The 14,825-nt window shown below is 38.5% G+C and overlaps 1 protein-coding gene across 1 annotated transcript in view; it reads right to left on the bottom strand.

Annotated features, from left to right (window-relative positions):
- col28a1b (collagen, type XXVIII, alpha 1b) overlaps positions 1-14,292 on the bottom strand; it is a 29,696-nt gene extending 15,404 nt beyond the window's left edge. The window contains exons 1-13 of the mRNA XM_039805373.1: positions 13,908-14,292; positions 13,246-13,388; positions 9,908-10,473; positions 6,427-6,447; positions 6,277-6,336; positions 6,040-6,093; positions 5,921-5,965; positions 5,803-5,829; positions 5,669-5,713; positions 5,544-5,588; positions 3,941-3,994; positions 1,074-1,142; positions 490-558 (exon numbers count right to left, since the gene is read on the bottom strand). Of these exons, the coding sequence (XP_039661307.1) occupies positions 490-558; positions 1,074-1,142; positions 3,941-3,994; positions 5,544-5,588; positions 5,669-5,713; positions 5,803-5,829; positions 5,921-5,965; positions 6,040-6,093; positions 6,277-6,336; positions 6,427-6,447; positions 9,908-10,473; positions 13,246-13,387 (1,197 nt within the window). The 5' untranslated portion in view covers position 13,388; positions 13,908-14,292. The remainder of the gene's footprint in view (positions 1-489; positions 559-1,073; positions 1,143-3,940; positions 3,995-5,543; positions 5,589-5,668; positions 5,714-5,802; positions 5,830-5,920; positions 5,966-6,039; positions 6,094-6,276; positions 6,337-6,426; positions 6,448-9,907; positions 10,474-13,245; positions 13,389-13,907) is intronic.
- Between the last annotated feature and the right edge of the window lie 533 nt (positions 14,293-14,825).

Genomic DNA, 14,825 nt, shown 5'->3' on the forward strand with positions numbered 1-14,825 from the left:
TTAAGTATTTCAATTTTAGGCTACTTTATACTTCTACTCCACTACATTTTAGAGGGCAATATTATTATTTTAACTCCACTAGAATTATCTAAAAACTAAAGTTACTTTGCACACTGGTTTTACATACAATACATATGACCACTTTATAAAGTGTGATACATTGTTATAGATTAAACTATCCCAACAGTGTATACTCATAACATAACATTCTTAAAGGGACTACTCTGTCCGATGAATACTTGTACTTTTAATACTTTAAGTACATTTTGCCTATAAAACTGTTTTTTTAGTTACAATTTTGAATGAATTTAGAGGTTTTTTTACCAAGTGGTATTGCTACTTTTATTTAAGTAAAACATACGAGTACTTCCACCACTGGTAGCTTTACATTTACTGTTTTACCAGGACAGTTTTATCAGTGTCACTTGTGTAACTGTGCACAAGACCTTGATGCATCGATACAATATAAGACCATTGTTTTATACTCACTGGTAGTCCTGGTTCTCCTATTCCAACAGGACCTGTCGGACCTGCTCTTCCCTGAATGCCTTTTTCTCCCTGTAAGCATCAAACCGCACCACTCAACAACTTTCAACACGTACAACTTGTTTCAGTAATTACAGTAATTAAAGAGTGATGATACGTAATCTATCTCTGGCACTTATTAGGGGTTTGTTAGTTTCTCACTATCGGAGAAAACTACTTTATTAAAGAAGTTTTCTCATCAAACAATCTTTCCAGCTGCTGGAGATGTTTTAAAATTTTCTTTAACTCCAATAAGAGGGGTGATAAGATAAGATAAGGCCAGCAGTATACACACAGTAGTACAGTGCAGTACAGTCTCAAGAAAAGTGACATAGTGGTGTGATTTGTAACAGGAAAGTCAGCAAAGAATAGTATATGAGAGTAATATGATACCATCTACTATAGCAGTGTACACCAGAACAGTATATAATATGATTAAGTAATTATACTTAGTATGTGTCTGTATTCATTTTGATTTGATAAGATTTGAGGAAGATTATGTGACAGTAGAGGATGTTTTTAAGGTAATGTTGATATAAAAGAGTTACCTTGGCTCCCGGGAATCCGATACCAATGTCCCCCGGTGGTCCAGAAGCACCGTTGGGCCCTCTGTCTCCCTGTTGCAAGTAAACAAGTTCAGTCATTATGTGATGGCAGTTCAACACTGCAAATAGGTGTGAAATGAAATGAAAAATATTGACCACGTGCATCTAGTCAGCTTCTCTTTTTTTAATTAAAATAATAATTTATACTTTTTATTGATCCCCAGTTGGGAAATTACAATTTACACTTTGTTAGAACAGACTACACACAGGCCTGCAATACACACACATGCTCAGGACCTATACATGCACAAATGCCCTTCGTCATCACCACCCACCCAGACAAAAATCAAGAAAAGATACACACAGTAACTACAATATTCAAGAACATTCAATAGTAACAAAATAGACAATAAACCATATGAACTTATGTAAATAAAAAAAACACCATAAGCCCATCATACACATCTCTCCCCAGCACAAAGATTTTTAGGAGCACTCCAGAAAGCTCACGTACTTTTCCCATTTTCTAGTATCAATCACCAATCTGGCAAACGCCGCCACCCTAGCCATCTCACAAGCCCACTCCTGGATTGATGGCACTCCTTCGATCTTCCATCCTCTTAAAAGAATCTGTCTGGCTATCATTAAACTAGTCTGGACCCAGCTTCTCATGTGCTTATCCATCCCGCTTAGGATTGACCCAGTCATCTTCTCTTTTATACTTCATGCACTAACATGTAATGTGTTTTTGTTCGAAATGAATAAAAATGTCTTCATTCCTGCAGCTCGCCCACGTATAACCACATAATTAAACAAACCTGCATCCACTGATATCATATCTAAATAAAATGTTCACCTTCCTGTAAACTCTACATGTTTGCTGATGACTCCCTCATTACACAGAGAGATTCAAAACTCAACCAATAAAATCAAGACCAATAATATGCACAAAGAAACATTTGCCGGAAAACCTTGGCAGAGGTAATAACCACCATCCAACCTATTCACTGAGCTACATCCACAAACCGTATCACCTCGCAGAAGGAAGCATACTCATGGATGAGAGGCTTGTGCTCGTTTTAACATTAATGGCGTCCTCCTTGGCTGAGCTGTAATGTTAGCTAGCTCAGGTGAGCTAGCAGTATTGAACTATTAGTAAGAAAACTATTGTTGCTATGAGTTCTCATGAGTACTGTGAATATGCTTCCTTCTGCGCAGTGATCCGGTTGGCAGGTGTAGTTTGGTAGAAAGAAAATAGTAGGCTACATGATTTCTGGAAAGAGACATTGCTGTTGAGTTTTTTTTCAAATGTATTTTGTTGTTGTTTTGAGCACCACATGCCGATTGCCATCTTGTTTCATTATATTGGAGAGAAGGCTGACGTCTCTATAGCCGATATCTCCAACACTGGACAACTCACACCAAAACAATCTAGACTGATAAATAGCACAACAGGTAAGAGGGGAAATTAATTTAATTTGTTGGGTGAACTGTCCCTTTATGTAACACTAATATATAAATGCCAGCTTTTTAGGGAAGTCGGTGACCATTTACATTGTAATTTGCATCCTGAGATGTTTTACATGCAACATCTTCTGCAAGAAGAAACACAACCTCATGTCTTTTCGATCTTGTTTGTGGGATTTAAACTGCAGTACATTTATCCATGGGGAATTTAATAATCAGTGCTCTCCCCACCCTTTTAAAGTGCTTATAAAATAGATTTAATTAGATACTGTGAAACAAATGAATGAAGTTTCTGTCATTTATGTTGGTGATATCTGGTGGAAAATACTATAAAAAATACATATTATACATTGAAGCCAAATGGCCTGTAGTATTGTTTAAATCTTTGTGGCATTTAGGAAATAAAGACCAGTCCTTTGTTACTTCTGTAAAACTTGCACTTCATTAATGTCTTGACTTTTCCTGGAGGTGCTATAAATCACATTACATTTCATCTGTATAAAGACATCTTTGTTAAAAAGCTGCGGCACAGCTCTGTGGTGATGGAGCCATCAGCATCTTATTGGCCCTGAACACACATTTTAAAGGTCGCTTTTATTTTGCTCCAAATGTTGTGTGGGAAACTGTCTGGGGAGCAATTAACTATTCCACTATTCTGAGTAACAATAACCACACATTTCTGAAGGATCCTAAATAACTACATTTTTAGGTGACTAAAGAATCATGCTTTTACATCTTTAGGATGCTGATGACATTTCAAATAAAAAAATGTATTTATGCTAAGCTAAGCTAATGCCCCTCCTGGCTCTACAGCTCCATACTTAACACACAGACATAAGAGTGGTACCAGCGGCTTACTGTTGTCAAGAAAGCAAATAAATATTAACTAAATATTCAAAATATATCTATCTAAAACATTTCTGACAAAAGTGGATGAGAAAAAAATCAGTGATCAGTACAAAGCAGTATAATGGCCGTTAGGTAACGTAAATCAGAGATTCAAGAAATTCTCATATTATCATAAAATTTAATATATGAGAAAAAGTCTGAATATTGTAAGGACGTGTGAGAATGTATGGGGGTAAATTTGAGAATAACTGAATACTTTGAATTATGACTTCATCCTCAAAATCTATTTCCCCACAATACCCATAGATTAGTATCTCTATTCCTTTCTTCAAATGAGACTGAGGCTACGAAGATGTAAATGAAAACTGTAAATGAAAAATGTATTTTTTTTTTTTTTTGCGGGTGTTTCAAATCCTAGCACAGGTTGTGGTATTATAAATGTGCATGAGTGCCTAAAACCTTAATCCAGCCAATCAAACTGTTTCTGGAAACTTCTAGTGCAGAAAAGACAGAAGACAAATTTCAATGCATCTTTAGGTCTTGGGGAAACTTACTTTAGGTCCTGCTGGGCCCTCAGGTCCCATGTCTCCTGGTGGTCCTATCACACCCTGCAGAACAAATTTAAAATCATATACAATCCTTCAATGTAACATTTAAGACTGATTTTAGTACCTATTGTTTTACCCATGATTTTCTTCATTTTGCAACAAATCTTTCATCATGTATGAATTTAAAATGCAGCCCCCGTGTTGTATGACCAAGCATCAGGTCAAAACCAACCCACCACCTCTGAAATGACTAAAATCAACATTCACAGCTTTCATGTCCTTCGATTCTCAGGCCAAGCTCACAAAATAACAAGGTTATACTGACACTGTGCCAGTAGAACAGAGAAGGAAGAGTGGTGCTGGGCGGCCAGGTCCATGCACTAATCCCACCACACAAAGTCTGTTCCTGCAAAAGAATAATATCCTGCAAGCCTGGATTCACTGCTTTGGATAGCCACATTAGTATCAGGATTACCTATAATCCAATATTCACATTCCATTAGTGCAGAGATGAATAAGAGGCAAATTCCACTTCCATTTTCCATATTGGAGAGTGAACGGACTGTCTGATGTCTTTGTATCAATTTGAACAGCAGGCAGTAAACTGTATGTTCAGGAGCGTGAAGGATGAGTGACAAAAATGTTTTAAAAAATTATGAAATTGCTTCTTAATTGCAAAGCTGGTGTGGACTGCATTTCAGTGATTAATTAATCTAATAATAGGTCAATAAGAACTATAAATCTAATGATAGGTCAATAAGAACTTTGAAAAGAGTCTAAATGCTAACATCAGCATGCTAACATGCTCACAATGCTACATGCTGATGTTTAAGTAATGTTTACCATGTTCACTGTCTTAGTTTATAGTATGCTAACCTTTGATAACCAGCACCAAACACAAAGTACAGCTACTGTAAGGCTGATGAATGTCATGTAGTTTTCCAGGTTTAAGTTTAGGGTATACAAAGGTTTCAACACTTGTTGAGACATTGCACTCAAAACGTCAAATGTGAACCTCATGTTGGCGCTACAGGAGAGGTCAGAGGATCACCAAAGTCAGTAGGATTCATCCTCTCAGGACCATGAATGTCTGTACAAGATTTCATGGTAATCCATTCAATAATCTTTAAGATCTGGACCAAAGTGGGGGACAGACTGACCATGCTGCTAGCTAAAAACGGTGTCAAAGTGGCAGTTTCATTTTTGGATAGGACAGCATAAGACAGGAAAGTGGGAGACAGAGAGGGGGATGACATGCAGCAAAGGGCCGCGGGCCAGAATCAAACTCCGGCTGCTGCAGTAAGGACTTAGCCTTAGTACTTGGGGGGGGCACACTCAACCAGGTGAGCTACCAGGGCGCCATTCCTGACATATTTTATTATTTTGTTTTCATTATTTCTATCAGTCATTCATGAAATAGCAAGCTTGAGGACATTTTTTTACTTTTTTTTTTAAATACACAGGTAGCCCATAAAATATGCCGTATACATTGGACACAAAAAGTCAGGAAATGCCCTTTTCCATATATGGAATTAACCTGCGAACTTTGTATTTGTAGGGTTTAAAATTATCAAACCAAGATTGCTGTTAATTCTTAGTTGTGCTCTACCTGTTCTCCTTTCGTGCCTTGCTGGCCTGGAGGTCCCTCAGGTCCCTGCAAAATGACACTTAATTCATTACGAGAGGCAAAGTTCTTGGTATTGATTAAAACAATGTAGTTAATAATGTTCATACAGTGTCACCCTTTTCCCCCGGAGTGCCACAGTCTCCTCTCTCCCCCTAAAAGACCAAACACAAGATTAGACCCTTATTTTCTGAGGACAGTAAAACAACCGATAAGCATGTTGCTAAAGCTAAATGTCACCCACCTTGTTACCCTTATAACCTGGACGACCCTGTAAAGAGTAGTAGGTGAAAGTTTTAAAATCTGCATTTCATCGAATAAGAAGCATGTTACTTGGTAGTAAGAGATTATTTATTTTTTACCTCTGCACCATCACTTCCAGGTTGACCGTTCGAGCCAGACTCCCCCTTATAAAAAAAGAGAACAACATACAATGAGCTGCATACAATCAGACACCAAAATAGTTTGTGTGATGACTTACCCTGCTTCCTTTTAGACCAGGTGGCCCTCTGAAGCCTGGGTCTCCTTTTCTACCCTGGAATTAGTAAAAGTTAAGTCTTGGTTAGATGCTAACTCTTGTTATGATTTGATACTATAAATAAAATTCAATTGAATTGAATTAAAAGACGAGATGATCCTTTGTATGTTTGTGGTGACGAAATACAGAATGAGTATCTGATAATTTTGGTAAAGAATACAGTTTTTATACAGAACTCACCGGACTTCCTTGAGGGCCCCTCTCTCCTCTTTCACACAAACACACTTGGGCCTGTGGACACTAACAGAGAGAGAAAAATACTAAGTAATTGCAATGATATACACAAATTAATCATAGAAGTAAAATGCTGGATTGCATTTGAAGACTTACCCCTTCAAATGCGACTGCACCCTGGATGCAAAACATAAGACAAAAAATGTCAGTGGCAGTTCATTCACTCACAGAAAAGATCACAGAAGAGATTAGTTTTGGAGAAACCTTGGCACCTTCGTTTTAGATACTGTCTTCCTTTAACACTGTTGCAAGCTATAGCTGTGCATGAATAATATCACACTTTTTTGGAAAGCAGAAAAAGCCATGCCACTCTCTCGGACAGGTCCTGACCTACTGCAGATACAGTGCCTTGCGAAAGTATTCGGCCCCCTTGAACGTTTCGACCTTTTGCCACATTTCAGGCCTCAAACATAAAGATATAAAACTGTAATTTTTTGTGAAGAATCAACAACAAGTGGGTCCCATATATAAAGTGGAACGAAATTCATTGGCTATTTCAAACTTTATTAACAAATAAAAAACTGAAAATGTGGGCGTGCAAAATTATTCAGCCCCTTTACTTTCAGTGCAGCAAACTCTCTCCAGAAGTTCAGTGAGGATCTCTGAATGATCCAATGTTGACCTAAATGACTAATGATGATAAATAGAATCCAGCTGTGTGTAATCAAGTCTCCGTATAAATGCACCTGCTCTGTGATAGTCTCAGAGGTCCGTGTAAAGCGCAGAGAGCATCATGAAGAACAAGGAACACACCAGGCAGGTCCGAGATACTGTTGTGGAGAAGTTTAAAGCCGGATTTGGATACAAAAAGATTTCCCAAGCTTTAAACATCCCAAGGAGCACTGTGCAAGCGATAATATTGAAATGGAAGGAGTATCAGACCACTACAAATCTACGAAGACCCAGCCGTCCCTCTAAACTTTCAGCTCATACAATGAGAAGACTGATCAGAGATGCAGCCAAGAGGCCCATGATCACTCTGGATGAACTGCAGAGATCTACAGCTGAGGTGGGAGACTCTGTCCATAGGACAACAATCAGTCGTATACTGCACAAATCTGGCCTTTATGGAAGAGTGGCAAGAAGAAAGCCATTTCTTAAAGATATCCATAAAAAGTGTCGTTTAAAGTTTGCCAAAAGCCACCTGGGAGGCACACCAAACATGTGGAAGAAGGTGCTCTGGTCAGATGAAACCAAAATCGAACTTTTTGGCAACAATGCAAAACGTTATGTTTGGCGTAAAAGCAACACAGCTCATCACCCTGAACACACCATCCCCACTGTCAAACATGGTGGTGGCAGCATCATGGTTTGGGCCTGCTTTTCTTCAGCAGGGACAGGGAAGATGGTTAAAATTGATGGGAAGATGGATTGAGCCAAATACAGGACCATTCTGGAAGAAAACCTGATGGAGTCTGCAAAAGACCTGAGACTGGGACGGAGATTTGTCTTCCAACAAGACAATGATCCAAAACATAAAGCAAAATCTACAATGGAATGGTTCACAAATAAACATATCCAGGTGTTAGAATGGCCAAGTCAAAGTCCAGACCTGAATCCAATCGAGAATCTGTGGAAAGAACTGAAAACTGCTGTTCACAAACGCTCTCCATCCAACCTCACTGAGCTCGAGCTGTTTTGCAAGGAGGAATGGGCAAAAATGTCAGTCTCTCGATGTGCAAAACTGATAGAGACATACCCCAAGCGACTTACAGCTGTAATCGCAGCAAAAGGTGGTGCTACAAAGTATTAACTTAAGGGGGCTGAATAATTTTGCCGCATATATTCCAGTTTTTATTTGTTTAAAAGGTTTGAAATATCCAATAAATTTCGTTCCACTTCATGATTGTGTCCCACTTGTTGTTGATTCTTCACAAAAAATACAGTTTTATATCTTTATGTTTGAGGCCTGAAATGTGGCAAAAGGTCGAAAAGTTCAAGGGGGCCGAATACTTTCGCAAGGCACTGTATTTGACATTTCTGTGCATGTGGAAAATGCAAAGCAGGCGGGAAAGCCCCGTCATGCAGACACAACTGTGTCACTGAGAGGTGAACCCACTTTGAGGACAGAAAGTGCAGAAAAAGAGTTAGAGAGGAATATAAACCCCTCTACATGCTGTTGTCACTGTGATAGGCTGCTGGGTGTGCAGTGGATCATTTGTGCTTCTCAACCATGTGTCAAACCAAACAAATGGGGGAAAAGTACATAAATATATATATATATATATATATATATATATATATATATATATATATATATATATATATATTTATATATATTTTATCCATTTAATCAATTTATGACCCCTTCGATGTAGAGTCCCAACCCCAAGATCGGGAACCACTCTACCGGATGTAGGTCAAACAGTATTTGCAATCACTGCTGCTTTCTTGTGAGGACCATCTGACATTTTTGATTGGTTGATTTTAATATCTTAAATTAAGTTTAAAGAAGGTGTGTTTCAGTGTGGGTTGAGACAAACTCTCAGGATCAATAAACCCTTTGAAATTCCATCAAGTGCAATCAGAGACATGATAGCGGTCAAGATAAAACATAGCAATGCTTTTTTCATGCTTTTTTCATCAAGAGATACCGCTCATTAACTTTGTTAAGAAGTTATTTGTTAATTATTACTGCTCTGCGTTTGATTTATCCTAACTATTCAGAAGTGTAAAGTCACAGTGCTTAAAGACCAATCCCAGCTCTAAGCTCAAGGGTTTTGGACAAAGGACTTAAACCAGAGCTACCAGAGGGAACCCGAAGCGAACACACAAAATCCATACAGAAAGCAACCCTGTTGCTGCTGTATGTGGATGTGGACATGGATAGCTTGTTGTTCTTAACTCTCGCAGTACTGCAGTTAGGCTAAGACTAACAGCATAAAGACAAATCCTGTAACACCACATAGTTTGTTCAGAAAAGTATGAATTTACTACTTTGAAATCGTTTGAACTTTCTGTCATTGATGAAAGCCAAACATTAAAGCCCCCTACGTGTAGATTTTTTTATGAGATTATAGCATCTTTCAAATTATTCTGATAGTACGAGGTTTTATTTGTAGAACAAGCATACAATCCATGAGACAATTATTGCAGTCTATGCACTGCTTTTAAACCTTCATTCTCAATGCCCCGGGTTTGATTCGTGGTCTGCCCCAGCGTCTTTTTTTTGCTATCACCACTAGGGGGCGGCAACGTCTGAAAGTTTCAAATCCTACACCTTGAGTACAGTAAGGGCTTTAATAATTACAGCCATTATACGGTATACAGGTGTACTACACTGACTTGTAAAGTCAGTCAATACCAGTAACACAATGATCACTACCATGACTTAATACCAACATTTCTTGCTTTTGGGATGAAAAAAAAAACATTCTTGTCAAGACATCCTGTCCCAAGGGACTACAGATGAAAAATAGCTTTTTGGCTAATTCTGGCATTTTTAACCCATGCAAAATCATGCGCTTTATTAATTTGCACTGTCCCCTTCTTAAATAAACTGAATTGAATTGTTGTTTCTCGTGTTAATACAGGTGCCATCTTAACTGAGGTCATCTCACTTGAAGCCAACACTCACCATCTCTTTGAGCAGCTTCTCCTCCAGCTGAGAATCAAGAAGACTTTGGACAAACTGCTGAGCAGGTGTGCTGGCGATGGCCCGGAGCTTGGCGTTATTCTGTCTCTGCTGGCCGATGTCTGATAAACCAACAGTGAAGAACTTTGTGCCGTGACCTTTGGCCTCTGCTGCAGCTGCAATCACATCAGGGTTACGGGGATGGTCGACCCCGTCAGTCATCAGCACTGCCACCCTGACGCTGTCCGCCGGCGTCTCCTGCACCAGAAGCTGCGAGGCATTGGTGATGGCGTAGGTGGTGTAGGTGCCATGGCCGATGTAGTTCATGGTGCTGACTCTACTGTGAAATGAATCCAGGTCTTTCCAGGCTGAGAATCGGTGCTCTATGGACACAGAGCTGCTGTACTGAAGTGCAGCCATTCGCATCTTCAGCGTCCAGCCGGCTACCTGCAGCATGGAGAGGCGGGTGCTGAAGCTCAACACAAAGGCCTTCTGCTTCTCAAACAGGAATATTTTTGCACTCTCCGAGCTGTCCAGGATGAACACCACCTCCAGTGAACAAGTCAGACCTATGGGAGAAGGAGACCAACAAAACCTAAGGAGATTGCAGAGATTCACTAGAGGAAGACAAGACAATCTGGTTGCAACTGCATAGTCCTTTTTGTAGATAAGTCCAACCTAATAGAACTGCAAGAGGGTGATGTTTATATACTGGTAAATTCCTGCAGTAGTGTTGAAACGATTGCACGATTCATTGATTTGTTGCCTAACAGAAAGCAACTATGTTGTTGGTTATATTGAATATATTTCAGTTTTGGACTATTGGTCAGCCAAAACAAGCAAAATCAAGAAGTCACCATAGACATTTTATATACTAAGTAATGAATTCATTAATTTAAAAAACATATCAAGAGTTTAATATATCCTTAAATGATCGTTAATTGCAGCCCTAGCATGCATTATTGTCTGCCACAGTGTCTTTTTATACACACACATAGGGGCTTTAAATTTAACAAATTTCATGCCAGAAAATTAAAATCATGTATTATTTCACCAGAGAGTTTTAATCGAATGCTGATGCAAAAGTATTTTAATTTTAATTTAAACAATCACAGGACACTCAGACTCTAAAAGGGTTAGGCTTACAGTTCAGTTCTTTAGGGCTGAGCTGCCCTCAAAGCAGAGAGACCTATCTGATCTATTCACTGGCTATCTTTTCAACATTACCTCAAGAGAATGTTGAGGAGTTTAAATATCTTGGTCTTTGGATCGACTCCCGACTTACCTTCAGACCTCATATTGACTCCATTGTGAAAAAAATAAACTGTAGCTTAAGAATGTTATACCGCTCAATTAACTGTTTTACAAAACAGATTAGACTAAAAATTATTACTCAACTATTATTGCCTATAATTGATTATGCGGATGTTGTTTATCAGAACACGGCCAAAATCAATCTTAAACCTTTGAATGTGATTTATAATAGTCTCTGCAGATTTGTTCTGAGGTGTCCATTTAAGAACCTATCACTGTCATTGAATTTTTTTTCACTAACTGCTAGACGTCAGTTTCACAGGTTTGTTTATAAATGCATTTTTTCAAACTACCCATCCTATTTGAAACAACACTTGATTTTATATCAATCATCTTATAGTCTAAGAGATAGTGACCACCTTTTTTTCTCTGTACCACATATATCAAAAGAAACTGGGAGGAGAGCCTTTAAATTTAAAACCCCTTTCGATTGGAATGGTTTACCTAGGTCTTTTAGATCTATCTCCTCTTTTCACCAGTTTAAGATGGTTCTTCTTAATTATTTGCATACAAGCTGCAACTGTTTTCCTCATGCTTGATATTTGTATTTATTTATTTTTAATATTTTTTATTTATTTATTTATTTATTATTTTTCTCTCTCTCAACTGTATATGAATGACCTTCACTGTTTATTGTCTAATATTTAATGGTTTGAATGTGGAGGATATGGGTGGTTTTGGTGTGAAGGAGAGCTTTGCTTTTGTTTGTCAGTATGTATGTATGTCTTATGTATGTTTTCTTGAGGTCTCCTCAATTTGTTTTGTTAACAGTTTTGTCTAATTGTGAAATGAATTGTATATGTTTGCCTTTAAGGACCCCCTTGAAAATGAGATGCTACATCTCAAGGGGTTATTCCTAATAAAAGAATTTCCACATTTAATCGCAATGTGTATCTGATAATCTGGCCTCAATCTGGCATCAATAGATGTTGAACATTTGAAAACAGCTATAAATAGTTATATATTTAGTTAGATAATGTAACATGCCAGTGCCAAAGAGTGAGAATGCTGCACATAAAATGTTATCTGACAAATGGTAATTGGTTGCATTTATATGGTGTTTTAATCCAAAGTGCTTTAAAAATTGGAAGCTACCATGCAAGGTGCTGGCCTGACCATCAAGAGCAATTTGGGGTTCAGTGTCTTGCCCACGGAGGAGCTGAGGAACAAACCTCCATATCTCCTGAGCCATGGCGCACCACAATGGTCCCACTGTGACCTGTGAGCTTTGGTTTTGTGGGTTCAATCACTGGGATAAAAAGCTTAATAAGGACTTTAGTTTTAGACCTGAAGTGGGATTTTAGGTCAGTGTAACGCTTGCGTCTGGGCTCCAATTATTCAATACGGCAATGGTATTCTCTTCCACTACTTTGCGGAATAGGCAGGTCATTAACTGCATATGGACCAAAAAAAACTAAAAACTGACAGACTTGGGGGTCAGAGATGCTTGCAACTGATAATTTCGAGTGGGGCGGGTGTAGCTAGGTGGAACGAGGGAGAGAATACCATTGCATTATTATTATTATATTGAATAATCGGAGCTCAGACGCAATTTTGTAATTTCCTAAATTTCTGATCCTCTGAATAAAAACAGAAAATTGGAAAAACAGGTTAAAGATCCAATTTCTTAATTTGTCAAGGTGGGAAAAAAATGAAAAATTTGATATTTGAACCCATTTTTCTGTTTTTCCAAATGTCCGTTTGTGCTTAGAAAATTGAACTGATAAGTTACACTGACCATTTTAACACCAAGGACTTGAGACTTTTATGCTGGCAGCAATATAATCATTTATCAAATATGGATATGGTTTATGTATGTGCTGTGGAACTCTGTTAGTTATCTGCATGTTTCCTCACCTAATCCCACAAAGACATATAAATGTTGCACATAGTAATTGAAGCTGTGTATCTTGAGCTGTGGATGATCGATTGGTCAATGTCTGGTCCTCATACCTGGAGTCTGTTACACCCGCCCCAGGATACAGTGACAGACCTTCCCCACCAACATGTCTCATTTAAAGAATTACCATTTCCTCCGTCGTCATGCAGCCTGTAGTTGTTCTTGCGCCCTGTCTTTCTTCTCTGGCCTGTGGCCCCGTGTACCAGAGCCAACAGCAGAATGCAGAGACCCACTCCTCTCCTCAGGTTTCCCCTCAGCAACCTTTCCATCCTAGCAAAAAGTAGTTTACAAGACAAAGCAATAAAATGCATAAACTTACAGTGGATGCAAAGCACAAAATATTCAACCAGTATCATAATATGTACCTGTTACCTCATATATGATACTATCATGCATCTTACTGCAGCCCAAACAGGGAGCTGTAAAGTTCATGACAGTAATGACAATACCATGATTTGCTCAAATTAAACTGTTCCTGATACTGTCAATGTGCTTTATAAAATGCCTGCAACGTTAGAGAGACAAAATATGTAAATGTATTTAAAGCCAGAGTAATTTGTGCAAATAATTCTTCTAAACATGCTGCAACCTTTAAATAATCTCTAAAGTAACTGAGTTCATGTACATTAAAGAGCATCTCTAAATGTAAATGTTTGATTAACATGAACCTAATGACTTGTCTAAGCTGTAGTACACACATTCAAGTTGTCATTCAAACTGTAACATGGCACTACAAGTAAACAAATTAAGGGTGCATACTGTTTTAGGCATGCAAGAAAGTTGTTTTACCTAGAATCTCATTTAGCTGCAGTCAGTGCTTGTATTCCAGTCAGCTGTGGCTCTTTGGGGGGCATTTCGCCGCGAAATCAAGTCCTATAAACCGGGCTGAGACAAACTGAGGACCATCAGATGAGCTGGTGTGCTGTGTGTAGTCGGGGGTTCTGGGGCCGCTCCAACATTTCAGCGCTCCAGTTCAGAGCTTGAGGATTGACCGGGAAAGGACTTTATTTTTCCTGACTCTGTGGCTGTTCACTGACACAATATGTTTCTGCAGGAATAATTTCGGAATATCAGAATAGTGTAGATAGACTACAATTCAATTTCTCACTCTAAAACTATATCAACATAGCTATTTATCCAAAATAAAGCACCCTACAATGGCGCATGTACTACGCTGTACAAATATTAAAGGAGCATTGTGGTGTTTTTACGTCAGGGGGCGATGGACAAGACTACTTGTTTCGCTTTTCGAAAAGGTTGCAAGGGTTAATACAGTTATTGCTTTATGTTTGGGCGGTTGCGCATGGAGATTGTTTGGATGCTGTGCGTAAAAGTCCCAAATGAGATTATTTTACTTTTCCACTGTCGCCCACTAATGTGAAAACCAGATGTAGTTTGATTCCCATGTATAGTACAGATGTTAACCTTGTTTCTAGAAGTAGTAGTATCCTAGTAGTAGAACCTACTTTTAAAGTGAAATACAGATCCGTGCACACTGATTACATTCCGGAAAGAATATGTTCAAATAATATGCTCAGTCTTAATCGATTGTGTCAACTACTCTGATAATTCGATGGGTTTTGAAATCAGGTGAAATTGGTGCGCTCTTTCCTTTCTGTGGTATTTTCATACACTTTGGTTACGGCACCCTCTGGTGGTAAACTGCATTTAGGTCTACGTAAACAGTAAGAGTAACCGGAACCTTGA

Source organism: Perca fluviatilis, chromosome 7 (assembly GCF_010015445.1).
Source record: "Perca fluviatilis chromosome 7, GENO_Pfluv_1.0, whole genome shotgun sequence".
NCBI classification, from domain to species: Eukaryota; Metazoa; Chordata; class Actinopteri; order Perciformes; family Percidae; genus Perca; species Perca fluviatilis.